Genomic DNA, 26,222 nt, shown 5'->3' on the forward strand with positions numbered 1-26,222 from the left:
GCTTGGAAAATTTTTTCCAGCTTTTCATTCTGAGGTAGTGTCTGTCTTTTTCCCTGAGGTGGGTTGTACTGGCTAGTTTTGTGTCAACTTGACACAGCTGGAGTTACCACAGAGAAAGGAGCTTCAGTTGAGGAAATGCCTCCATGAGATCCAGCTGTAAGGCATCTTCTCAATTAGTGATCAAGGGGGAAAGGCCCCTTCTGGGTGGAACCATCTCTGGGCTGGTAGTCTTGGGTTTTATAAGAGAGCAGGCTGAGCAAGCCAGGAGAGGCAAGCCAGTAAAAACATCCCTCCATGACCTCTGCATCAGTTCCTGCTTCCTGACCTGCTTGAGTTCCAGTCCTGACTTCCTTTGGTGATGAACAGCAGCATGGAAATGTAAGCCGAATAAACCCTTTCCTCCCCAACTTGCTTCTTTGTCATGATGTTTGTGCAGGAATAGAAACCCTGACTAAGACATGGGTTTCCTGTAAGCAGCAAAATGTTGGGTTCTGTTTATGTAGCCAATCTGTTAGTCTATGTCTTTTTATTGGGGAATTGAATCTATTGATATTAAGAGATATTAATGAAAAGTAATTGTTGTTTCCTGTTTTTGTTGTTAGAGTTGGGATTCTGTTCTTGCTGCTGTCTTCTTTTAGGTTTGTTGAAGGATTACTTTCTTGCTTTTTCTAGGGCGTAATTTCCATCCTTGTGTTAGAGTTTTCCCATTATTATCCTTTGACGGGCTGGATTCAATGGAAAGATATTGTGTGAATTTGGTTTTGTCATGGAATACTTTGGTTTCTCCATCTATGGTAATTGAGAGTTTGGCTGTGTATAGTAGCCTGGGCTGGCATTTGTTTTCTCTTAGGGTCTGTATAACATCTGTCCAGGATCTTCTGGCTTTCATTGTCTCTGGTGAGAAGTGTGGTATAATTCTAATAGGTCTGCCTTTATATGTTATTTGACCTTTTCCCCTTACTGCTTTTAATATTATGTCTTTATTTTGTGCATTTGTTGTTCTGACTATTATGTGTTGGGAGGAATTTCTTTTCTTGTCCAGTCTATTTGGAGTTCTGTAGGTTTCTTGTATGTCCATGGGCATCTCTTCCCTTAGGTTAGGGAAGTTTTCTTCTATAATTTTGGTGAAGATATTTACTGGCCCTTTAAGTTGAAAATCTTCATTCTCATCTATACCTATTATCCTTAGGTTTGGTCTTTTTACTGTGTCCTGGATTCCCTGGATGTTTTGGGTTAGAATCTTTTTTGCGTTTTGCATTTTCTTTGATTGTTTTGTCCATGTTCTCTATGGAATCTTCTGCACCTGAGATTCTCTTTTCCATTTCTTGTATTCTGTTGATGTCTTGTATTCTTGTATTCTGTCTATGGTTCCTGATTTCTTTCCTAGGGTTTCTATCTCCAGAGTTGTCTCCCTTTGTGTTTTCTTCATTGTTTCTACTTCCATTTTTAGATCTTGAATGGTTTTGTTCAATTCTATCACCTATTTGCTTGTGTTTTCCTGTAATTCTTTAAGAAATATTTGTGTTTCCTCTTTAAGGACTTCTACCTGTTTAGCAGTGTTCTCCTGTATTTCTTTAAGTGAGTTATTAATGCCCTTCTTAAAATCCTCTTCCAGCATCATGAGATATGATTTTAAATCAGAATCTTGCTTTTTGCGTGTGTTGGGGTATCCATGACTTGCTGTGTTGGGCATACTGGGTTCTGATGATGCCCAGTGGTCTTGGTTTCTGTTAGTAAAATTCTTTTGTTTGCCTTTTGTCATCTCTGGTGTTAGATGTTTTAGATGTCTCTGGTTGGAGCTTGTTTCTTCTGTGATTCTTTAGTCTCTGTTAGCATTCCTGAGATACCAACTCTCTCCTGAGTCCCAGTGATCAGAGCACTTTCTGCAGGCAAGCTCTCCTCTTGCAGGGAAGGTGCTCAGAATTCTGGAGCTCATATCTACCTCATGAGTCCTGGGGTCAGAGACCTCCCTGGATTCTGACTCTCCTCTGGCAGGGAATGTGTCCAGGGATCTGGGTCTCAGTTCTGTCTCCTGGCTGAGGATGAAGGCCGGAAGGGACCCTGTCCAAGAAGCTCTGTTGCTTTTGCCACCCACGTGCTCACCTGGGTAGACTGGCCTCAGTGATCCCAAGATCCTGGGTGTGCTAGGGCCTGCCAAGTTCGCGCCCAAGATGGCACAGGGCTGGCAGTGTCCAGAATGAACCCCAGCCACTGGTCAGGCAGGTTTCCTTTGTCCCTATTCCTGCTAGCACAAGACCCTCTGGGGTTTTTTTTGGAACAGATGTTGTGTTCTAATCACCAGTGATCTTAAGATCATGGGTATGCTTGGGTGCCTGCAGCGTGGAGAGAGTTCTCTGGGGACCTTGGGACCCTCCACCGAGTTCGTGCCCAAGGTCTCTTTGTACCATCTTTACACAATTTTTTAAAATATTTTTATTAGGTATTTTCCTCATTTACATTTCCAATGCTATCGCAAAAGTCCCCCATACCATCCCCCCACCACTCTCATACCCAACCACTCCCACTTTTTGGCCCTGGCATTCCCCTATAGGGTTGCAGATCCCTTTAGCTCCTTGGGTACTTTCTCTAGCTCCTCCATTGGGGGCCCTGTGATCCATCCAATAGCTGACTGTGAGCATCCACTTCTGTGTTTGCTAGGCCCCGGCCTAGTCTCACAAGAGACAGCTATAACTGGGTCCTTTCAGCAAAATCTTGTTAGTGTATACAATGGTGTCAGCGATTGGAAGCTGATTATGGGATGGAAACCCGGATATGGCAGTCCCTAGATGGTCCATCCTTTCGTCATAGCTCCAAACTTTGTCTCTATAACTGCTTCCATGGGTGTTTTGTTCCCAATTCTAAGAAGGGGCAAAGTGTCCATACTTTGGTCTTCGTTCTTCTTGAGTTTCATGCGTTTAACAAATGGTATCTTATATCTTGGGTATCCTAAGTTTCTGTGCTAATATCCATTGTCAGTGAGTACTTATTGTGTGAGTTCCTTTGTGATTGGGTTACCTCACTCAGGATTATGCCCTCCAGGTCCATCTATTTGCCTAGGAATTTCACAAATTCATTCTTTTTAATAGCTGAGTAGTACTCCATTGTGTAAATGTACCACATTTTCTGTATCTGTTCCTCTGTTGAGTGACATCTGGGTTCTTTCCAGCTTCTGGCTATTATAAATAAGGCTGCTATGAACATAGTGGAGCATGTGTCCTTCTTACTGGTTGAGACATCTTCTGGATATATGCCCAGGAGTGGTATTGCGGGATCCTCCAGTAGTACTATGTCCAATTTTCTGAGGAACCGCCACACTGATTTCCAGAGTGGTTGTACAAGCTTGCAATCCCACCAACAATGGAGGAGTGTTCCTCTTTCTCCACATCCTCGCCAGCATCTGCTGTCACCTGAATTTCTGAACTTAGCCATTCTGACTGGTATGAGGTGGAATCTCAGGGTTGTTTTTATTTGCATTTCCCTGATGATTAAGAATGTTGAACATTTTTTCAGGTGCTTCTCTGCCATTCGGTATTCCTCAGGTGATAATTCTTTGTTCAGCTCTGAGCACCATTTTTTAATGGGGTTATTTGATTTTCTGGAGCCCACCTTCTTGAGTTCTTTATATATATTGGATATTAGTCCTCTATCTGATTTAGGATAGGTAAAGATCCTTTCCCAATCTGTTGGTGGTCTTTTTGTCTCATTGACAGTGTCTTTTGCCTTGCAGAAGCTTTGCAACTTTATGAGGTCCCATTTATTGATTCTCGATCTTACAGCACAAGCCATTGATGTTCTATTCAGGAATTTTTCCCCTGTACCCATATCTTAAAGACTTTTCCCTACTTTCTCCTCTATAAGTTTCAGTGTCTCTGGTTTTATGTGGAGTTCCTTAATCCACTTAGATTTGACCTTAGTTCAAGGAGATAGGAATGGATCAATTAGCATTCTTCTACATGATAACCGCCAGTTGTTCCAGCACCATTTGTTGAAAAGGCTGTCTTTTTTCCACTGGATGGTTTTAGCTCTCTTGTCAAAGATCAAGTGACCATAGGTGTGTGGGTTCATCTCTGGGTCTTCAATTCTGTTCCATTGGTCTACTTGTCTGTCGCTATACCAGCACCATGCAGTTTTTATCAAATTGCTCTGTAGTAAAGCTTTAGGTCAGGGATGGGTATTCCACCAGAGGTTCTTTTATACTTGAGAAGAGTTTTTGCTATCCTAGGTTTTTTGTTATTCCAGATGAATCTGCCAATTGCCCTTTCTAATTGGATGAAAAATTGAGTTGGAATTTTGATGGGGATTGCATTGAATCTGTAGGTAGCTTTTGGCAAGATAGCCATTTTTACTATATTGATCCTGCCAATCCATGAGCATGGGAGATCTTTCCATCTTCTGAGATCTTTTTTAATTTCTTTCTTCAGAGACTTGAAGTCCTTATCATACAGATCTTTCACTTCCTTAGTTAGAGTCACACCAAGGTATTTTATATTATTTGTGACTATGGAGAAGGGTGTTGTTTCCCTAATTTCTTTCTCAGCCTGTTTATCCTTTGTGTACAGAAAGGCCATTGGCTTGTTTGAGTTAATTTTATATCCAGCTACTTCACCAAAGCTGTTTATCAGGCTTAGGAGTTCTCTGGTGGAATTTTTAGGGTCACTTATATATACTCTCATATCATCTGCAAAAAGTGATATTTTGACTTCTTCCTTTCCAATTTGTATCTCCTTGATTTTTTTTTTTTTTTTTTTTTTTTTGTCGAATTGCTCTGGCTAGGACTTCAAGTACTATGTTGAATAGGTAGGGAGAGAGTGGACAGCCTTGTCTAGTTCCTGATTTTAGTGGGATTGCTTCCAGCTTCTCACCATTTACTTTGATATTCGCTATTGGTTTGCTGTAGATTGCTTTTATCATGGTTAGGTATGGGCCTTGAATTCATGACTTTTATCATGAATGGGTGTTGGATTTTGTCAAATGCTTTCTCCGCATCTGACGCGATGATCATGTGGTTTTTGTCTTTGAGTTTGTTTATATACCTAATTACGTTGATGCATTTCCATATATTGAACCATCCCTGCATTCCTGGGATGAAACCTACTTGGTCAGGATGGATGATTGTTTTGATGTGTTCTTGGATTCAGTTAGTGAGAATTTTATTGAGTATTTTTACATCAATATTCATAAGGGAAATTGGTCTGAAGTTCTCTTTCATTTCTGGGTCTTTATGTGGTTTAGGTATCAGTGTAATTCTGGCTTCATAGAATGAATTGGGTAGAGTACCTTCTGTTTCTATTTTGGGGAATAGTTTGAGGAGAATTGGAATTAGGTCTTCTTTGAAGTTCTGATAGAACTCTGCACTAAACTCATCAGGTCTTGGGCTTTTTTCGTTGGGAAACTATTAATGACTGCTTCTATTTCTTTAGGGTATATGGGGCTGTTTAGGTCATTAATCTAATCCTGATTTGATTTTGGTACCTGGTATCTGTCTAGAAATTTGTCCACTTTATTCAGGTTTTCCAGTTTTGTTGAGTATAGGCTTTTTTAGTAGGAGCTGATAATGTTTTGGATTTCCTCATGTTCTGTTGTTATGTCTCCCTTTTCATTTCTGATTTTGTTAATTAGGATCCTTTCCCTGTGCCCTCTAGTGGGTCTGGCTAAGGGTTTATCTATCTTGTTGATTTTCTCAAAGAACCAGTTCCTGGTTTGGTTGATTCTTTGTATAGTTTTTTTTGTTTCCACTTGGTTGATTTCAGCTCTAAGTTTGATTATTTCCTGCAGTCTACTCCTCTTGGGTGAATTTACTTCCTTTTGTTCTAGAGCTTTTAGGTGTGTTGTCAAGTTGCTAATGTGTTCTCTCTCTAGTTTATTTTTGGAGGCACTCCTAGCTATGAGTTTTCCTCTTAGAAATGCTTTTATTGTGCCCCATAAGTTTGTGTATGTTGTGGCTTCATTTTCATTAATCTCCAAAAAGTCCTCAATTTCTTTATTCCTTCCTTGACCAAGGTATCATTGAGAAGAGTGTTGTTCAGTTTCCACATGAATGTTGGCTTTCTATTATTTATTTTGTTATTGAAGATCAGCCTTAGTCCATGGTGGTCTGATAGGATGCATGGGACAATTTCAATATTTTTGTATATGTTGAGGCTTGTTTTGTGACCAATTATGTGGTCAATTTTGGAGAAGGTCCCATGAGGTGCTGAGAAGAAGGTATATCCTTTTGTTTTAGGATAAAATGCTCTGTAGATATCTGTTAAGTCCATTTGTTTCATAACTTCTGTTAGTTTCACTGTGTTCCTGTTTAGTTTATGTTTCCACGATCTGTCCATTGGTGAAAGTGTTGTGTTGAAGTCTCCCACTATTATTGTGTGAGGTGCAATGTGTGCTTTGAGCTTTACTAAAGTGTCTTTAATGAATGTGGCTGCCCTTGCATTTGGAACATAGATATTCAGAATTGAGAGTTCCTCTTGGAGGATTTTACCTTTGATGAGTATGAAGTGTCCCTCCTTGTCTTTTTTGATAACTTTGGGTTGGAAGTCAATTTTATTAGATATTAGCATGGCTACTCCAGCTTGTTTCTTCATACCATTTGCTTGGAAAATTGTTCTTCAGTCTTTCATTCTGAGGTAGTGTCTATCTTTTTCTCTGAGATGAGTTTCCTGTAAGCATCAAAATGTTGGGTCCTGATTGGGTAGCCAGTCTGTTAGTCTATGTCTTTTTATTGGGGAGTTGAGTCCATTGATATTAAGAGATATTAAGGAAAAGTTATTGTTGCTTCCTCTTATTTTTGTTGTTAAAGTTGGCATTCTGTTCTTGTGACTGTCTTCTTTTAGGTTTGTTGAGGGATTACCTTCTTGCTTTTTCTAGGACGGGGTTTCCATCCTTGTATTGTTTTTTTTTTTCCTGTTATTATCCTTTGAAGGGCTGGATTTGTGGAAAGATAATGTGTGAATTTGATTTTGCCGTGGAATACTTTGGTTTCTCCATCTATGGTAATTGAGAGTTTGGCTGGGTATAGTAGCCTGGGCTGGCATTTGTGTTCTCTTAGTGTCTGTATAACATCTGTCCAGGCTCTTCTGGCTTTCATAGTCTCTGGTGAAAAATCTGGTGTAATTCTGATAGGCTTGCCTTTATATGTTACTTGACCTTTCTCCCTTACTGCTTTTAATATTCTCTCTTTATTTAGTGCATTTGTTGTTCTGATTATTATGTGTCGGGAGGAATTTCTTTTCTGGTCCAGTCTATTTGGAATTCTGTAGGCTTTTTGTATGTTCATGGGCATCTCTTTCTTTAGGTTTGGGAAGTTTTCTTCTATTATTTTGTTGAAGATATTTGCCGGTCCTTTGAGTTGAAAATCTTCATTCTCATCTACTCCTATTATCCGTAGGTTTGGTCTTCACATTGTGTCCTGGATTTCCTGGATGTTTTGAGTTAGGATCTTTTTGCATTTTCCATTTTCTTTGATTTTTGTGCCGATGTTCTCTATGGAATATTCTGCTCCTGAGTTTCTCTCTTCCATCTCTTGTATTCTGTTGCTGATGCTCACATCTATGGTTCCAGATTTCTTTCCTAGGTTTTCTATCTCCAGCGTTGCCTCACTTTGGGTTTTCTTTATTGTGTCTACTTTCCTTCTTAGGTTTTGGATGGTTTTATTCAATTCCATCACCTGTTTGGTTGTGTTTTCCTGCAATTCTTTAAGGGATTTTTGTGCTTCCTCTTTAATGTCTTCTACCTGTTTAGCAGTGTTCTCCTGTATTTCTTTAAGTGAGTTATTAAAGTCCTTCTTGATGTCCTCTACCCTCATCATGAGATATGCTTTTAAATCCAGGTCTATCTTTTTTGGGTGTGTTTTGGTGCCCTGGACTGGGCAAAGTGGGAGTGCTGGGTTCTGATGATGGTGAGTGGTCTTGGTTTCTGTTAGTAAGATTCTTACGTTTACCTTTTGCCATCTGGTAATCTCTGGAGTTAGTTGTTATAGTTTTCTCTGTTTAGAGATTGTTCCTCTGGTGACTCTGTTACCCTCTATCAGCAGACCTGGGAGACTAGCTCTCTCCTTAGTTTCAGTGGTCAGAGCACTCTCTGCAGCAAGCTCTACTCTTACAGGGAAGGTGCACAGATATCTGGCATTCAGACCTCCCTCCTGGCCAAAGATGATGGCCCAAAACAGGGCCTTTCCCAGAAGCTGTGCTCCTTTGGCCTGTCCCAGAAGCTGTTAGCTTCTGTAGTCCACACTCTCACCTGTGCAGACAACTTTCGGCAGAGTCTCGGAACCAAGATGTTTTCCGCTGATGCTGAGGCAAAGCTCTCCAGGGCTGGGCAGACACCTATCCTCTGGCTGGGAAGGTGGCCGGATGTCTGGAGCCCGAAAAGAGCGATGCCTCAGAAGCTCTGTGGCTCCTGCCATCCCAGAAGCTGTTAGCTTCTGTAGTGCACACTCTCACCTGTGCAGACTACTTTGGTGGAGTCCCGGAACCAAGATGGCTCCCGCCGATCATCTTAACACAATTTATTCACACTTCTATCTGTACCTGCTTATAAGCAGGCAGCTAATCAAAGCAGGATTTAAACCCAGAATTCTGGTGGAGCCCACATTAGACAGATTTTGTGTATCCTGTTAAGACATATTAGAACAATATATCCTTATACCATTTTTCTGTTTGGATCTCTGCCTAGAGCAACCATCTTGTTATACCATCTATCTGGTCAGCTGTCTCCCTTCACATTTTGATTTTTTTCTTTAAAAAGCAATTCTCATAGTCTGCTGTCCATTTTATTTTGATTAATTTTTAAAAGGTTATTCTTCAAGTCTCGTTTCCAATCCTCATTATTTTCTCTCTGCTGCTCAGTTTGATCTGTGAGCAGCTGCATCCTTTGTTCTAGTATCTTTTCTAGCACCTGTCTCTCACCTTCATTTTCATCCTCCTGTCTCTTATTCTGATCTATAATTTCCTTTGTCTTTGATTCTCATGTTTTCTCTAAACCCGTTGCCAAGTCTTAAATTTCTCTTTCTGTTGTTCATGCTGTTCTATAATTTCCTGTATCTTCTGTTCTAAGCCCTGCTTCCATAATCTTAGCTACTCTTTATGTTGTAATTCCAATATTGCACCATCTGCCTGTCTTATTTTGATTTGCTAGCTTCAGTAAAATATCCTCTAGGGTTTGCTTCCAAATTTTATCTCTATCTCCTTACTGTTCATTCTGATCTGTGAGCTGCTACATCCTTTGTTCTAGTGTCTTTTCTAGCTCCTGTCTCCAACTTTCACTCTCCTCTTTCTGATGAAATCCTGAACCTTTAGTTCTAGTGTTTCCACTAGGCTATGTTGCCAAGTCTTAAACTTATCTCTGTTGCTCAGACTCACCTATGAACTTTAAAAGTCTTTATTCTAGCATCTTCTCTAGCTTCTGTCTCCAACCTTCATCCTACTCTTTCTGTCTCTTATTCTGTTCTATAACTTCCTGTGTCTCCAATTCTAGTGGTTCTAGAATTACTTGTAATATCTTTTCCAAGGCAAAGTATATTTTTTATCTAGGGCCCTGTCTTTTGAGAAGACATAGTAAATCGAGAGAATAAATATTGCAATACTGGTAAATGATATAGTGTCTATTTCCTCTAAATATTATCACATAAAGCCAAAAAGATATTTATTGTGTTTCTCATCTTTATCAAAAGGCTGTATCTCCCTCTTTATATCAATGAATTACCTGGTCCAGAGCCCTTTGTACCTTTGTCTCCTGATTCTTTATTCACAGCAGGGGTTGAGGGCAGAAAGAGCCACATCTCTCTGTGTCCCTGTTTGGGGGTAGGAGAGACAGGATGGGGGGGGCAAAGGATATGGGGAAGAGAACACAGAAAGACTCTCACGGGCATAGATGCTTCTATAAGTTCACTGTGTCTGCCCAAATACTACCTTGCAGGCATTTATGTTCCAGGGTCACCTGTTCCTCTCTAGCTCCAAGCTGAGGTGCTGCCCCTGGCCTTAGCTCTCTATCTGGATGTTGGGGGAGTGAGCCTCTCTGTCTCTCTGTAGGCCCCTCAGACTCAAGTCAGTTTCTAATCCATACTGCTGCAGCCTATATCACTGTTCAAGCCCTATTTGGTGGTTGAAGGCTGTGAACTTTTATCTCAGTTTAGTTGAGTTCAAATCAATACATTGGGCACCAATTTGTTGAGGTAATTCTCCAATCCAAATATGCCCTGGCAATGAAAACACAACTCAATTAATAGGTGTACAAGCTGTGTGCCTAGATTGGGCAGATCTACAGCTACACTATCTACATATTCCCCATCTATGAGACTCCTTATAATTTGTGGTTTCTCCAGACCATGCCCTTCTGCTCTACCTTCCTTCCACCTCCTTCTCTCACTCAACTTTCAGCTCCACCTTGCCTTATTCTGCCCAATCACAGGCTCTAGACTTTGGTTTTTTTTTTGCAAATTAAGGTGGGAAAAAGGTTTACTGGGAATCACCTGAGTGCTGATTTATTCCTTGTTTGAAGCCCTTCCCCAGAGAATGTAATTAGCATCAAATTACCAATAGCCCCAGGGCTATCTGCAATAGGATGTCAGTAGGTCAAGGAACCTGGCACAAGGTGTAACTTATGAGGGCATGTCCTGGTGATTGACTTCCACCAGTTGGGTCTCAGCTTCTATAGCTTCCTCCATCTCCTAACATAGGAGTCTTTTTAATTGTGAATGGGTCAGTGGATTAACTCACTAATGAGATCAAAGCCCTCTTCTTACCTCCTTTCTCTTCTTTTTCTTTTCTTTATCATGAGACAAGGTCTCTTGTCCAGGGTGGTCTCAGAACTCTTTATGTAGCCAAGGATGTAGCAAAGGATGACTCTGGACTTCTGATATCCTGCCTCCATCTCTTGAGTGCCAGGATTACACATGCACTACCACACTCAGTTCATGGAGTACTGGGCGGTGAACCCAAGGCCTTGTGCATCCTTGACAAGAGATGTCTGAGCATCAAAGCCATCTCTTTAATATCTTCTTTTGACAGTTCCTGAGTGGACTCCAGGCTCTTACCTATAGCAAGGCAAAATGTAGAGAACACATGGCAACAGGCTTATTAGCCCTAGTCCTGTTTCTGATAGTCTTGGGTCAGCATTGCTGGTGCACTTGGGACTCAGTCTGAAATCCCAAGAGGCCATGACAGATGTGAGAAAATCCATGCTTCTCCTCAGTGAAGTGGTCAGAGCAGATGCTTGCACTTATATCAAGCTATTAGCCAGGTTGCCTCTTCCTGCTCTGTGATTTAGCTCCTTCCCCTCTAGTCCTCCAGAGCCCCTCTACCTGCTTTTGTCTTTACAGCCCCTTAGGGCAGTGGCTATCAACCTTCTTAATGCTGTGACCTTTTAATGTAGTTCCTCATGCTGTGGTGACCCCCAACCAGAAAATGGTTTTGTTGCTACTTCTTAACTTTCATTTTGCTATTGTTATGAATCAAAATGAAAATATCTGATGTGCAGGATATCTCATATGTGACAGACACCACTAAAGGAGTCAAGATCTACAGATTGATCTGTTTTAGTGTCTGCAGGTATATGTGTACCACATGCATGCCTGGTGACCACTGTGTTCAGAAGAGGGGAGTAAATCCTTGGGACTGGGGCTACAGGTGGTTGGTAAGCCACCATGTAGGTGATGGGAATTGAACCTGAGTTCTCTACAAGAACAGGTGTTTTAGCAGCTGAGCCAATCCTCCAATTCCCAACCTTAAAATCATGATTTCCTGCCTCCACTTCTTAAAGTTTGCACTACATGAATGGCTTGTTTTTTATTTTGGGAAGCTGGGGGTTGGACCCAGGGTCTTGTATATTGTAGCCAAATTTTCTGCTAACCTACATCTCCAGCCACCAGTCTATGTAGTAAAGGCTGTAAGTTCACAAATAACATATTTGATATTAAAAATTTTTGGAGTGGTTAGAAATAAATAGCAATCCACATGAGCCAACACATCATTTTTTTTCTTTCTGTTTTGAGTATTTGGATTAGTCACTAGAAGCACCTTCAAGGATTAATCTATATATCACATTTTATTGATATGTCTGTATGAGAAATGAGAGTTATATGTTTGTATTCTCAGATTAGACACTAATTTATGTAAATTGGGGGTTAGAAGGTAGGGAACTACCAGATCATTCTCAAGGTTCCTCTCTGTGTAATGAATAAGCCCTTGTTTTATCTCATCAAACTTCCGACTAAGGGAGTTCTCTGTTGCTCTTCTCCTGAGTTTGTGACACAGCTATGGTATTCCTCCTCCAGGGTGTTGCCAGGAGCCTCTGTAGTTAGCCAGATCTTGTGGCTGGTTCTCGACACAGCTCAAAGGCCAGAGCAGCTGATCTCCTTTGCAGGAATCTGTATGTTCATCCTCATCCTCTTTGCCTGCTCCAAACACCACAGTGCGGTGAGTTTGAGGGATTTAGGTTGGACATAGAAACACACAGCAGGGGCTATGTAGAGATTGTAAAGTGCCCATGTCAGGTACTCATCATAAAGACAGACCTAAGCAATACCTCCCGGAATCTTCTCCTGACAGCTCTATTCCTATGAAAACCTTGAAAACTTTTAAAGATCTGTGGCTTCTTGATTGTCACTATGGTAATTATGGTTTCTAGTCAGTGCTAAAAATAAATAGAATATAAAGAGGGAAAGAAAAAATAGAGTATGGCAGAGAATCAGGTGACACTGAGCAAAAATGATGCTTGTGAATGTTATTTGTATGTGTGTGAAATAACTATCATGTAACTTATTTTAAACAATATGGACCCACCCCAGCATGGCTTTGGAGGGGACAGAGTGACATGGTTCCTGACCCTGGGACAGGGCCTGGGTGTGAGCCTCCATGAGTGTCAATGGCTACTGTGGGCATAAAGCTTGTTTGTGTAATAATGTACATATTTTCTGGAACCAGTTCTAGCAGTGAAGGACTCTTTCCTTCTAAGGTATGTCCTTGCTGTTAACTTTAGTGACTCCATGATGGTTAGAAACAGCAGGAGTCCAGGAGTCTAGGGTATAACTATATTTCAGTAAAATTGTGAATAATGAGACCTTTAGGGTAGCCTTTTAGACTATGGGAAAAGACTCTAAATACATGCGTTTGAAAATATATAATTTTTCAACTATGCAAATAATAAGGATGCAAAGTGAATTATATGAGGGGCTTCATGAATCTAAAGCAACAAAAGCAGCTGCACTGTGAGACAACTTGTTAGAAAATCACTAAAGAAAGAGAAAGAGATTTAGGGAGTGGTGATCTCAAGAGAGCCCAACCAGCTAAATTTTTTGTTTATGCTTACAAGGGCAGATAGATTCCTGAGTTCAGGGTCAGCCTAGGACTGAGCAAGGTTAGACCCAGGCATAGTGAAAGTATTAATTTCAGGGCAGGGTCCCACCCGACTACCTTATTGTCTATGTTTTACAAAGGCAGACAGATCTCTGAATTCCTTTGCAATGTTAAGAAAATGTATGCTTGCTCTCTCCTAAGAATCAAAGGGCTGGAGTCAAAGGACGCCAATTCATAAGATAATTGAAAGAAAACCTGGAATATATAACTCAATTGATATGTAAATAAAAAACTGGGCTTGTGGTCTGCATGAGATGAGCTAGCAGAAAGCTATAGCAGTTCTTTAGAATTTTCTCTAGAGAGAGTTATGCTGTCTGGAGATGTCTGGAGAGCAAAAACAGCCCTTCAAAAATTTTTTTCTAATAAGATTTCAGCTTGGCTAGAAGATTCAAGAATTTTTTTATAGCAGCTTTTCTGACTTTGGTCAGAAAACCCATGAGCAATCCAGAGAACTTTTAGAATTTTTACTAATAGAGAGAACTGTCTCAATTAGAGTTTTTAGAATTAGCAAAAAAAAAGCTGTCTAAAGCACAGTAGAGCACACACACACACACACACACACACACACACACACACACACACACACACACACACACCAGTCAGGAAAACCACCTCAGCAGAACCTAGGCCACCAGCTTGAAGCCAGAATTTGACTTCTTGAGTCCTTTGTTTTCACCACTCCCAGAAACCCCTTCTCTGAGAACCCCTCTCCAGGCTGTGGTTGGTTTTTGGCAGACAGACAATACTTGTGTATTTCCCTTTACCTATCTCCCTATTACCCATGCCATTGCCTTAGGGTACTATTTTTGTGATAGAAAACAATGGTCAAAAGCAACTTAAGGAAGAACTGGTTTATTTGGCTTATGCTTTAGCATCACTGCTTGTGGTGGTATTCGTGGTCCATGGGAAGTGGCACTAATAGAAAGCATGTCTTTATCAGAGGAGATGTAGCTTGGAGGCATGGCATAACCTGAAAATGTAACCAGTCCCAACTTAAATGTTTGCCTTCATAAGAGCTGCCTTGGTCATGGTGTCTCTTTACAGCAGTGAAATCATAACTAAGACACTGTTCATCATTGAATGCAGTCAGAACAGAAATGCAAAAACAGGAGAAACCTGGAGGCAGGAGCAGATGTAGATGCAATGGAGGGATGCTGCTTATTGACTGACTTGCTCAGCCTGCTTTCTTATAGAACCCAGGACCACCAACCAGTCCAGGGATGGAGCCACCTACAATGGTCTAGGTTTCCTCCTTCAATTGCTAATTAAGAAAATGTTATTCAGTCTTGTCTCCAGCTCAATTTTTGGGAAGCATTTCTTAATTGAGGTTCCTTCCCCTTAGATGACTTTAGTGTGTGTCAAGTACACATAAAACTAGCCAGCACAGCTACGTTATCTGAGACTGTTACCACCCTCACTGAGCCCCACTCCCAGCACATGGTTGAATTAGGCAATGGCTGAGCAAGGTTTGTAACTCATGCTGGAATATTTTCTTTTTGGTCCCAGGTATGCTGGAGGACGGTGTTTTGGGGCCTGGGCCTTCAGTTCATCTTTGGGATTTTGGTCATCAGAACTGAACCTGGATTTAATGCATTTCAATGGCTGGGAGATCAGATCCAGGTACAGGGAGTTGAATGTCAGAGTTTTTCTTTACCAGGAACCCCAGAGAAGGTTGATTTGAAGGAAGCACAAAGCTTTGGAACTACACCGTAATGATGGTGTGGCAGAATCTGGTCAGGTAAAGAGAGAGAGTAATGGGGTTCAGGTGAGAATACGGAATCCAGTTGGGTAGAGAGAATAGTGGGGTTCAGGTAGTATATAGGATCTTGTTGTGTAAAGAGAGAGAGAGTGAGTTATGGGGTTCAGGTAGTTTACAGAATCTGGCTGGGTAAATGGGGTTCAGGTGAGAATGTAAGTGTAGAGAAGTGATTTGCTGAGTCTGTCATTTCATGACCAACTTTTGGGACATGGCTCACTGGTGGTCACACGTGAGTCTGATCCCATTTTCCTATGTGGTCCACCTGTCCTAATTCTCGTCGCTTTTCTTCCCACTTCAGATTTTCCTGGCTTATACTGTGGAAGGATCCAGTTTTGTTTTTGGTGATACACTGGTCTACAATGTTTTTGCTTTTCAGGTAATACCTGTTTTGTGGGCAGGAATGACAATGTCAGTGAAGGGCAGGGGAATAGATCTGGGAACAATGTGTGTGTTCACAAGACCAGAAAGCATTTACCAACTTGATCCCGGAGAGGAGTCTACTCTTTCCCCATGATCCTTACCATTATGAAATTGGTTTAAAGTCGGGTGCGGGGAGAGGCTCGGGAAATAGTCTGTGTTTAATGCTGATAGTTTGATAGCCTGCAGTGCATTCTGAGTTTATTCCTAAACTACACTGCATCCAATTCCCTGGTCATTCCCAGAGCTCTGTTTAGAATCCTGCAAGACCTAGCCCACGACACACTGAGCACACACAGTACAATCTCTCACACACTGCCTCTGTTCTTGTTGCAGTCTCTGCCAATCATTATTTTCTTCGGATGTGTGATGTCTATTCTTTACTACCTGGGCCTTGTGCAGTGGGTGATTCAGAAGGTGAGGCATTTGGTTTCCACAAAAGGACCTTCAGCTTGGATCTTTCAGGGGGATGAATGAGTTTATACTTACATGTTGGGGGAGAAAGTAAATACATAGGATATGGAGAATGAGAACCAATTTGAAAAGGCAATCTCTCTGAAGCATCCTGGTATCAAATGATTGCCCTGGCCTGAGATAGACTGGAGGCAGAACATGGTAAGAAGCTCTTTCATACTGGGTTGAATTTGCTTGCTCTAGAAGCCCTAAGGCCAGAGCTCTGGCTAATATGTTTGCAACTTGTTCTATAAGTCCAAGGCACACAATTACTAAAGGTCTCTGTTTCTTACCAGTAAATGGAGTTGGGAAGGGGATAGAGTTTTGCTGGGAATTATACAAATTCCTGATAACGTTGAACATTTAGGTGTCTGAATCCTTTTAGATTGCCTTGTTTCTTCAAAGCAAGATGGGCACCACTGCTCCAGAAACCCTGGCCATGGCAGGAAACATCTTTGTGGGGCTGGTAAGTAACCCAGAGCTTCATGCTTTTCTTTCTTTTGAAAAATAGTTTTATTTATTTATTTATTTTATATGTATGAGTATACTGTCACTCTTTTAGACATGCCAGAAAAGGGCATCAGATCCCATTACAGATGGTTGTGAGCTACCTTGTAGTTGCTGGGAACTGAACTTAGGACCTCTGGAAGAACAGTCAGTGCTCTTAACTGCTGAACCATCTCTGCAGCCCAAACCTTCTGTTTTTCTAATCTCTCAATAACTGAGAACTTGGCAGAAAACTAATTTAGAAAGAGGATTTTCCCTCTTCCATCCCCCGCCTTCTCCCTTCTTTTTTTTTTTTTTTCTAAAACAGGGTCTCATGTAGCCCAGGCTGACCACATATTCACTATGTAGTTGAGGTTGACCTTGAATTTCTGATCTTCCTGCCTCTGTCTCTCAGGTGCAGGGCATATATGCCTGTGTCATCACGCAGCTTCCTAGACTCGTTTTTCAGAGGAAGTACAGAGAAATGGAGACCGTGGGGCATTCAGTCCTTATGAAAGAGTCTTCAGAGGGTCAAGGAGAACTTAGTTCATTTCTTTGACTCTTGATGCCTGATGCACAGTCCAGACATACTATCTAGAAGGTTGTCCTTAGCCAATGATCTGGCTTCTTACACAGGTATATAGGTGAATGTCCTAGTCTAAGCCTTATCCCCCTCAGGAGCTAGGAAGGATGGTTGAGCTACCTTTGGTTTCTTGCCGTGATTCACCGTGATTTTTCTGAGGTCTCTGAGGAGGCAATAGCTTATCTTGCTCAGAACTATCAGGACTCTTCTTCACAGAGCATTTTTCTCAGTGCATCCATCTGTGTGGAAGAGCATGTGTTTGTATGGAATAGATGTCTTTCTCTTTTGCTGTGATCAAATACCGTGGAAAAAAAGGCATATTAAGAGAAAAAGGATTTATTTTTGTCCCAGCCCTCAGGACAGTCAAACAGGGTCTGAGGAGCCACCTGTGGAGAGAATGGGGGGCAATAAACTCAAATCCTGGAAGCAAGTCTGTTTGATCAAGCTGACAAATTTTATTTTACCCAGGCAGGTTTTATACCCATAGAAGTAGGATATGGGGAGGGGAATGATGCAGAATTGCTTTGTTTCTGGAGAAATGCACATATTCTAAAAAGCAGGATATTGGCTAGCTAAAGAGTTCAGCAGGAGGAACAGAACAAAGTGGGTTGCTAGGTACCTGTCCACAAGATCTATAGGATTTGTTCTTAACTGGGGGTAGTATTTTCCTACAGAGGCCTCAATTTTTCCCACAGAAATGTCAACTAAGCTAGTACTTTTCCACTAAGGCCAAGACTTTGTAAGTAAGCACTTGTGGCTGACAAGGCAGTTAACATTCAAACAGGGATGCTCCTAACAATTTTAACTCACAGTTTGAGAGTACAGCCATCCTGTTGGGAATAACTTGATGATAGGAGCTTAAGTCAGCTAAATAATGATGCTTGTGACCAGCAACCAGGACCCAAGCCTAGGGAATGGTCCTACCCACTTTTAGAATGGGCCTTTCTGCTTTAATCTACCTAATTAAAGTAATCTCTCACAGGCTGACCTATCAAGATAACCCCTCACAGGCATTTCTAGAGTCATTTTTTAGGAGATTCTATCAATTATTGATAATCAACATTAACCATTTCAGTGTTAAATCTATGCTATTGACTGGTCAAATTAACACTAGGGACAGTAGTTTTTCAAATGAGTAAGAATTTAACATTGGGGTCTTTTTCTCCCAAAGCCTTGGACTGTCTATCTGCTTTTGATCTGTTTTCAGAGTACTTTTGGATTCTTTTATCATGACCTTACATTTTGCTAAAATTATCTATAATCAGTTGAATTTTGACAGCTAGACTCTAAGTTATCTAAGAGCCAGAGCTTTGCATTTATGTTCTTAGTAGCTAATACATTCTTTTTTATTAGATATTTTTATCATTTACATTTCAAATGCTATCTCCAAAGCCCCCTACACACTCCTCACACCCTGCTCCCCAATCCATCCCCTCCCACTTCCTGGTCCTGGCATTGCCCTCTATTGGGGCATATAATTTTTGCAAGACCAAGGGCCTCTCCTCCCATTGATGGCTGAATAGGTCATCCTCTGCTACATATGCAACTAGAGACACAGCTCTGGGGGTACTGGTTAGTTCATATTGTTGTTCCTCCTATAGGGTTGCAGATCCCTTTAGCTCCTTAGGTACTTTCTCTAGCTCCTTCTTTAGGGGGTCCTGTGTTCCATCCAATAGATGACTGTGAGCATCCGCTTCTGTATTTGCCAGGCACTGGCATAGCCTTAAAACCTAATGCATTCTTTTGCTGACACTCATTAAAGGATAAATGGCCACATAGATTAAATGTAGGTAATTTCCTATATTGAATCTTCCTAATAAAAATTTACAGACATTTCATTTCATTTAAATTGTATTTTATTCTCTCTCTCTCTCTCTCTCTGTCTCTCTGTCTCTCTCTCTCTCTCTCTGTGTGTGTGTGTGTGTGTGTGTGTGTGTGTGTGTGTGTGTGTGTGTGTGTGTGTATGTGTTTTCATGTGAATGTGTGGTATAAGTACTCATGTATTATGGCTCTCATAGGTCAGAGGACAACTTGTGGTTGTCTGTTTTTTCTTTCCTTCTGTCTACCAATGTGGTTATTGTATACTGATCTCAGGTCTTCAGCCTGAACGTTCTTGCTGGCTTGACATTATTTTCTTTATTATTTCATGAAGCATTAGCTTAGGTAAGCCATTTTTCAGTTCATTTAATACTTGCTTTGTACACATCTAGTGTGTGGTCAGCAAGTAGATTTTTCTCTACAATTTACTCACTAAGTGCATGGATATAGGCAGGGTAAACAAAATAAATGAACACCTGTTGTCTATAGTAATATATAACATGATAGAGAAACAGGGAAAAACAAGCCACAAGGAGACAATTGAGGAGGCTTTTGTCCACTGGCTGGAAGGGTATGTATCTGATGGGTCCATTCTCTGTCTGGGATAAGCATTTTGACATGGTGAGTAATACCCTCTTGGTTTGTGACTATTTTTCTTTGTTTTTAGACAGAAGTACCTCTGCTCATCCGTCCCTACCTTGCAGACATGACCATCTCTGAAATCCATGCAGTCATGACTGGAGGCTTTGCTACCATAGCAGGCACAATGTTGGGAGCCTTCATATCCTTTGGGGTGAGGCACAGTCAACATAATTGCTCATGGTGCACTCATGTTGAGCCCCATAGTGGTGCTAATCCCCATCTGGCTTTACAGATTGATGCATCATCCTTGATTTCTGCCTCAGTGATGGCTGCCCCTTGTGCACTTGCCCTGTCCAAACTGGTATATCCAGAAGTCAAAGAGTCCAAGTTCAAGAGCAAGGAGGGACTGAAGCTGCCTCGAGGGTGAGCTGGGGACAGTTCAGGAGATGGTAAGGTATGCTACCTGAGGAAGCCCAGGGTACTAGAGACTTCCAGCTTCCCCAAAGGAAGAAGGTCTGTCACTCCATGTCCCCTTTTGCTACCCTGCTTCCAGCTAATCATTTTTAGTCTTTGTTTTGTTTGAACTTAACCTTCCCACCTGGCATTAGTGGGATATTATACAAATATTCTATGTCCTTGGCATCAGACTTTCATGCAATAATATCTGAATCACTTCAGAGTAATCTACACTATTATAATTACTGAGGATTCCCAGCACCCCTCAAAATGGCTGGCTGCCCATTTCTTCCATTTTATGGTCTATAGAGCTGCTCCTCTCTGAGGAGCTGAGATTACTGTAGATAGCATATTTTTTCTCTGTGCCCAATAACCACAGGGAAGAGAGGAATATCCTGGAAGCTGCAAGCAATGGAGCCACAGAAGCCATAAGCCTTGTTGCTAATGTTGCAGCCAACCTGATTGCCTTTCTGGCTGTATTGGCCTTCGTCAATGCTACCCTCTCCTGGCTGGGGGAAATGGTGGATTTCCGTGGACTCAGTTTCCAGGTAAAGTCTTATATGTGTTGGGCATGTTTCCCTGACCCTCAGTAAGCTGAAAGCCTGAGGAGGAGAAGAGGGTAGGGGAAGGAGAGGCAGCTAGGTGTCTGGAGCAGCTCCTGGTGCCTGACCTCTGTTGTCTCTTCTTCTTTCCCTTCTTTCCCTGTCCCTCAGGTCATCTGCTCCTATATCCTAAGGCCCATGGCTTTCATGATGGCTGTACAGTGGACAGACTGCCTTCTGGTGATTGAGATAGTGGGAGTCAAATTCTTCATAAATGAATTTGTGGCCTACCAGCAACTGATTCAGTACAAGAACAAACGTCTCTCTGGAGTAGAAGAGTGGATCAATGGCGAGAAACAGTGGATTTCTGTAAGTGACAATCCAGCGAATTACAGAGCGAGAGGTTTGGGCCAGGCATATCTAAGGGAAGGTACAACAAGCCACATAAACATTGTGGGACTGCAAATGTTTCTCAGTGTCCCAGCCTATGCATGAGACAAGCAGAAGCATATTTGGCAGGACCCAAGCTCCTGCTCCAGGTCTCTGTGTTAGTTCTCTCCTGAATTCTGACCCAACTTTGATCTATGAGATACATTAGGACAGTCCAAAGAACATACCTTCTCCTAGATTTCCTGACGACCCTTTATCTACACATTCAAACCTCTATGAAACAATTTTTCTTGTTGCTCTCTTAGCATCTCTAGGTCATTTTCTTTGTATCTTTAATAAGAACCAAGCTGGATAAGGAGTCTGGTGGTATTACCATATCATGACAATGGTTGTAAGACAGGGGCTGGTTATTTTCAGAGCATCTTTTGTGCATTCCCTAGAACACCAAGAAAGATTTGGTGTGCCTTGGAACTTCTAACACGGTTCTGAGACATACCAGGACTAAATTTATCTACTTGTTTTCTCTGCTCTAGGTGAAAGCTGAAATCATTACAACATTTTCCCTCTGTGGATTTGCCAATCTTAGTTCCATAGGAATCACACTGGGAGGCTTGAGTGAGTTGTTCAATTCCCCCAGGTCCTCAACATGCCAGGCAGATCCAGCCTTTGCTCACTGCACAGCTGAGGCTAGATAGAGAATCTAGTATGAAGTGGACCTCGCAGGCCACCTGTAGCTCAGAGCTAATGCAGTCAGCTCACTATGGTATATCCTTTACTACCAATGCTTCATCTGCCTGCTCTCTTTTCTGCCAAGGCACAAACAGGTTTTATTTTTAGTTTCCTTATAAGGAAGAAGCTATGAACATTTTATTTCTATCTTGCTGTTAAACTGCCAAAAGTTCTTTCTGAAATTAATCTTCCCAACAGTTTTTTTCTTTTATAAGAGTGATATTTTCACAGGAATTTTAAAAAGCCAAAGGAAAACAGGAGACAAAGCAGATAAGTGGAGTCAGTGAGCATCATATCTTGCTGGGCAAAAGCTGAGAGTCCGGCAGTACAGAGAAGCCATTAGTACATGAAGCAGAGGTGTTCAGGGTGCTGACTGTGAGTGATGGTTGCAGGAATACCAGGAGAGGGGTGGTGGTCTTGGTGGGATGTGTATGTATTGGGTATCTGTTGGTACACTTGTGTGTCTCTCTGTGTGTATGTGTGCTTCAGTATCCCGAGCTGATCACTTGGAAGAACCAAGTTACAAATGTGTGTAAGAAGAAATATAATATGAAAAGAGTGTGTTAGAACGCCATGTATGGCAATCATACTCTGGGGAAGATTCACTAAATTTATGTTCCTGACAGCTGATGAAGCAGGTGAAACAGTTTCCTTTTGGTTTATCTGTTTCCTCTCTGTAAAGCACTCATCCACACTGCTGTATGTCTGCCACGTGATAGCCGTGACTTTGGGCTGAGGTGAGGTAGATGCTGTCCTCTCCAGTCCTTTGGCTCAAATTCTACATGAAATTCTAGTCTGGACTTACTGGTGTAGACCTCAGCTGGCTGACACAGGCATCTGTGCCTATGGGAGCAGCTCAGAGTCCTGCTTGATTGAGATTTATCTTGAATGCATTCCAGAACCACTGAGGTGAGGGTCAGACATACAATCCTTGATCCAGGAGAAGTCTGAGTTATGTGTCAAGACTAATGCATGTATGTATGCACCTCTTAAGGAAGCTTTAGCAGGCTTAGGTGGTTTGTCAAAGAACACTAGTCATCTGGCCTGGTTTTTTCATTCTTCTAATGGGGACTGATGGGCTACACCTCCTTGCTGTGTGAGGAAGACATCAATTGCTTTCTCTTGTTGTCTACAGCATCCATGATAACCCAGAGGAAGAGTGACTTGTGCAAGATTGTGGTCAGGGCCCTCTTCACAGGTGCCTGTGTTTCCTTTATCAGTGCCTGCATGGCAGGTAGGTGCCTAAGCATCATCTCTGGCAGAGACTACAGGATCTCTCTCAGAAAGTTTATTTAGCTAACCATCCACCCCACAGACACCTAACCTACGGCGTTACCTACTCCCATCCAAGCAACACAGAACGTTGGAGTGCATGTGTCAAATCTGTCTCTTTAAATAACTATTATCTTCTCCATGCAGGAATCCTCTATGTTCCCAGAGGCGCTGAAACTGACTGTGTCTCATTCCTAAACACAAATTTCACCAATAGGACCTATGAGACATATGTGTGCTGCAGAGAGCTTTTCCAGAGGTAGGCAAACACCAGGGTTCCTGTTCCCCCCTAGCATATCCTCTATTATGAAGGGAACTTCTGGATGTTAGGAGATGGAGGTCTTGAGTACAGAGTCGTGGAGGCTGTGTGGAGTGTATGAGACACTACATGGATGCTTGTGATTGATAGTCTGGACTCTTTTCTCTTAGTAGTTTTTATCTTTATTATTAGTCCTACTGTGTGTGGCAGGTTCCATTTATTGGCGTTGTATAGAAGAAGGGAAGTAGTTTGGTCACTTGGTTAAGAAGCTCCTGTGTTTATTGTGACTCAAATGTATGTAGTCGACAAGTGATGATTTTACAGTCGTCTAAAATCAGATTTTTTTGTAGATAGAAATAAAGCAGACCAGGAGAAGACAGATTTTAAATTGAAAAGATAACCTTGAATTCAGATAGTGTGAAGGTTACCTTGTTTACTATATTCTAGAATATGAAAGGAACCTATCACTGAGCCCAAGTAACGAGTTTTGGGACACATAGAGGAAGGAATGAAGAAGTAGAATATTTGATGTTGTAAAAGCCAAAAAGGTGCATGCTGGTAGTGGCCTGCAGGTGAGTGGGGAGAGCTCTAGGGAGCAAGACTGAACTGTTATAGAAAGGCCTTGCATGAACACCTCGAGGAGTCCAATTTTGACCTGCAGGATTCTGGACCCCAGCATACTTAGCTGTGCTTTACGGAAGGGTGTTTGGTAACAAGGAGAGCAAACACATCGCTGTAACAGTCTTAGAAAGAGATTAAGACACTTACCAGATACAGGCACCACACAAGGGAGAGTAGATAGGACTGACCCTCAACTGCATAGGAGAATGGCCCAGGGTGAAGAGGGGAAAGAATGGTCTTTTCTGACTTGGGTCTGTGTGTCCATCACAAGGAGGAACAAGAAATAGGAGTGAAGGCTAAAAGCATGGCCTCTTCCGGTTCTGGATATGTTAATTTGGAGGTACCTGAGTGACTGGCATATAAAGTGAGTCACAAGTCAACTGGAGTCTGAGGCTCAGGAGAGAGTTCAGAGCTGGAGCCTGATTAGGAGGCGATGTGTATGTCCTTGATGTGTCCCTGTTCTTAATCAGATGTTAGCTGTAGAACAGGTTAAGAAACAAAGTAAAAGTAAGTGAATTGCAAATTTCATTTATTGTTTAAGCAGAATTTATAAAGTGGCTAGATTGTTTGTCTGGTGGAGTTCTAATGTGTATATTCTCAGTGGATTTTCTAAAGACATATTCTAAGAATCATTGGCATCTCGAAACCCAAAGAAATGTTTTCAGGGGCCGAAAATACCATATAAATCCACTAACAAGTCAGCCAGAGTCTGGCTCAAGTAGCTGTTCAGATGCAGCTCTTGCAGGGGGACTAACAGGCTGCTGTCATGGACGACCTGAGTTCTATTTCCCCATGCACACTGGGGGCTTCCAACCACCTACATCTCCAGCTCCAGAGGGTCCCATGCTTAAGTCCTCTGCAGGCACCTGCCCTCACATGCACACACCCACACCTGCACATGGAATTAGAATATGAGAAAAATAACAGCTGGATTTGTCTTTCTTTCTGTCTGTCTGTCCATATGTCTATAAAAAAGTGGATATTAACTTGAGAGTAGAGGATAATATGGGAGGGACTCAAGGGAGGATAAGTGGGATGGGCTGGAGGGAGGAAAATGATGGAGAGAAGTGACATAATTCTGTTTCAGGTTGAATAAAATGAAAATCAAAAAATTGAGAAAAAGAGAAATCACTTTGTCTAATTAATGTGTAGCAATGAAGTATACACAGTATTTCTTTCTCAAGAGGAAAGTGGCCCTAGTTATCAGCTTATTTTTTTTTTTATTAAATTAAATTCTGGATCAGGTATAAGGCCTAATTTTTTTTCAACTGTTTGGAAATGCCAGACATTTGTAACTGACCTGAGGTTAGGAGCTGGGCTCTGGGCAGACAATGGTCAGAGTTCTGTTCTAGCGTCGACTAAAGCGTGAGAAGCCAAGTTCGTTCAGTTGGATCTCATGTCCTGGTTATGACAACAGATCTATGTACAGTAGGTTTGTTCTCAGTTATTTGGAAAACTTGTCGATTGTTTTGCCTTGTTTGTGTCTGACCCCTGTGCATCTGGTTTTATCATTTCAGTACTTCGCTGAATGGCACCAACATGCCTTCTTTCTCAGGCCCCTGGCAAGACAACGTGTCCAGCCTCAGGAATCTTGCTAGCTGCTGTGACCTCTATACCAGCACTGTGTGTGCATGAGGCTGGTGGGCCGCTCCAAGACAGTTCTCATAGAACAGATTCATATTACCAAATACATTTTCATGTACTTCCTATTCTCTGAGAACCCCACTAAACTCCACAAAGTGAAATTTCTGAGCTCACTATAGCTCTGTATAAAAATCAGCCCTTACCTTTCCAGCGGCATGACATGAAATTCCGGTTACCAGACATGAAATTCATTATAGACCCTCTTGAGCCAAAGTATGGTGGGAATGTAACTGAGGGGAAAATATGTGTGTGGTGAGGGCTAAGATCCAGGTTCAACCCCGGGCCTGGCCCAGAGTGGGGAGAGTGGGGAAATCAAAGTAGATGCTTAGTTTTAACTTGGGAATGGTGGCAAACCCCGTGGTCTCTTACCTGTAGGCTCACAGCTAAGGGGATTACCTCAGATTCAAGGCAAGCCTGGCCCAAACATGACATGTCCTCTTGCAGGGGTGGAGGTGAGGGGAGATATTTTTAAAGTTATATTGGAAACATGTGTGAATTTAAAGACACACATTCTTTTTGTATTGCCAAAGACTTATAAACACAAGAGCTTCTTTTATTTTCATAAATAAAAATGATTCCTGTAATAAAGTGTTTTTTGTTTTATTTATTTATTTTGAGGCAAGGTTTCTCTGTGTATCCCTGGCTGTCCTGGAACTCACTCTGTAGACCAGGCTGGTCTTGAACTCAGAAATCTGCCTGCCTCTGCCTCTGCCTCTGCCTCCCAAGTGCTGGGATTAAAGGCCTGCACCACCACTGCCCCTCAATAAAGCATTTTTTAATAAGTAAGCATTTTTAAAATTGTGTTTGTGTGTGTGTGTGTCTGTGAACATATGTGCATGTGAGTACAGGTGCCAGAGGAACCCTG

At 41.8% G+C, this 26,222-nt stretch overlaps 1 protein-coding gene across 2 annotated transcripts in view; it reads left to right on the forward strand.

The window, feature by feature from the left end:
- Positions 1–25,939, forward strand: part of Slc28a2b (solute carrier family 28 member 2b) — a 43,100-nt gene extending 17,161 nt beyond the window's left edge. The window contains exons 6-18 of one of the 2 annotated variants that reach the window (NM_001085518.1): positions 12,266–12,407; positions 14,853–14,966; positions 15,404–15,481; positions 15,859–15,939; positions 16,361–16,441; positions 19,530–19,655; positions 19,737–19,867; positions 20,280–20,448; positions 20,614–20,811; positions 21,366–21,447; positions 22,697–22,795; positions 22,981–23,092; positions 25,231–25,939. In NM_001085518.1, coding sequence (NP_001078987.1) covers positions 12,266–12,407; positions 14,853–14,966; positions 15,404–15,481; positions 15,859–15,939; positions 16,361–16,441; positions 19,530–19,655; positions 19,737–19,867; positions 20,280–20,448; positions 20,614–20,811; positions 21,366–21,447; positions 22,697–22,795; positions 22,981–23,092; positions 25,231–25,348 — 1,531 coding nt within the window. In that variant the 3' untranslated portion in view covers positions 25,349–25,939. Of the gene's footprint in view, positions 1–12,265; positions 12,408–14,852; positions 14,967–15,403; positions 15,482–15,858; positions 15,940–16,360; positions 16,442–19,529; positions 19,656–19,736; positions 19,868–20,279; positions 20,449–20,613; positions 20,812–21,365; positions 21,739–22,696; positions 22,796–22,980; positions 23,093–25,230 lie in introns of those variants that run through there. The other variant, XM_017319077.1, reaches the window with a different exon arrangement.
- The last annotated feature ends 283 nt before the right edge of the window (positions 25,940–26,222 follow it).

This window comes from Mus musculus, chromosome 2 (genome assembly GCF_000001635.26).
Source record: "Mus musculus strain C57BL/6J chromosome 2, GRCm38.p6 C57BL/6J".
Lineage (NCBI taxonomy): Eukaryota > Metazoa > Chordata > Mammalia > Rodentia > Muridae > Mus > Mus musculus.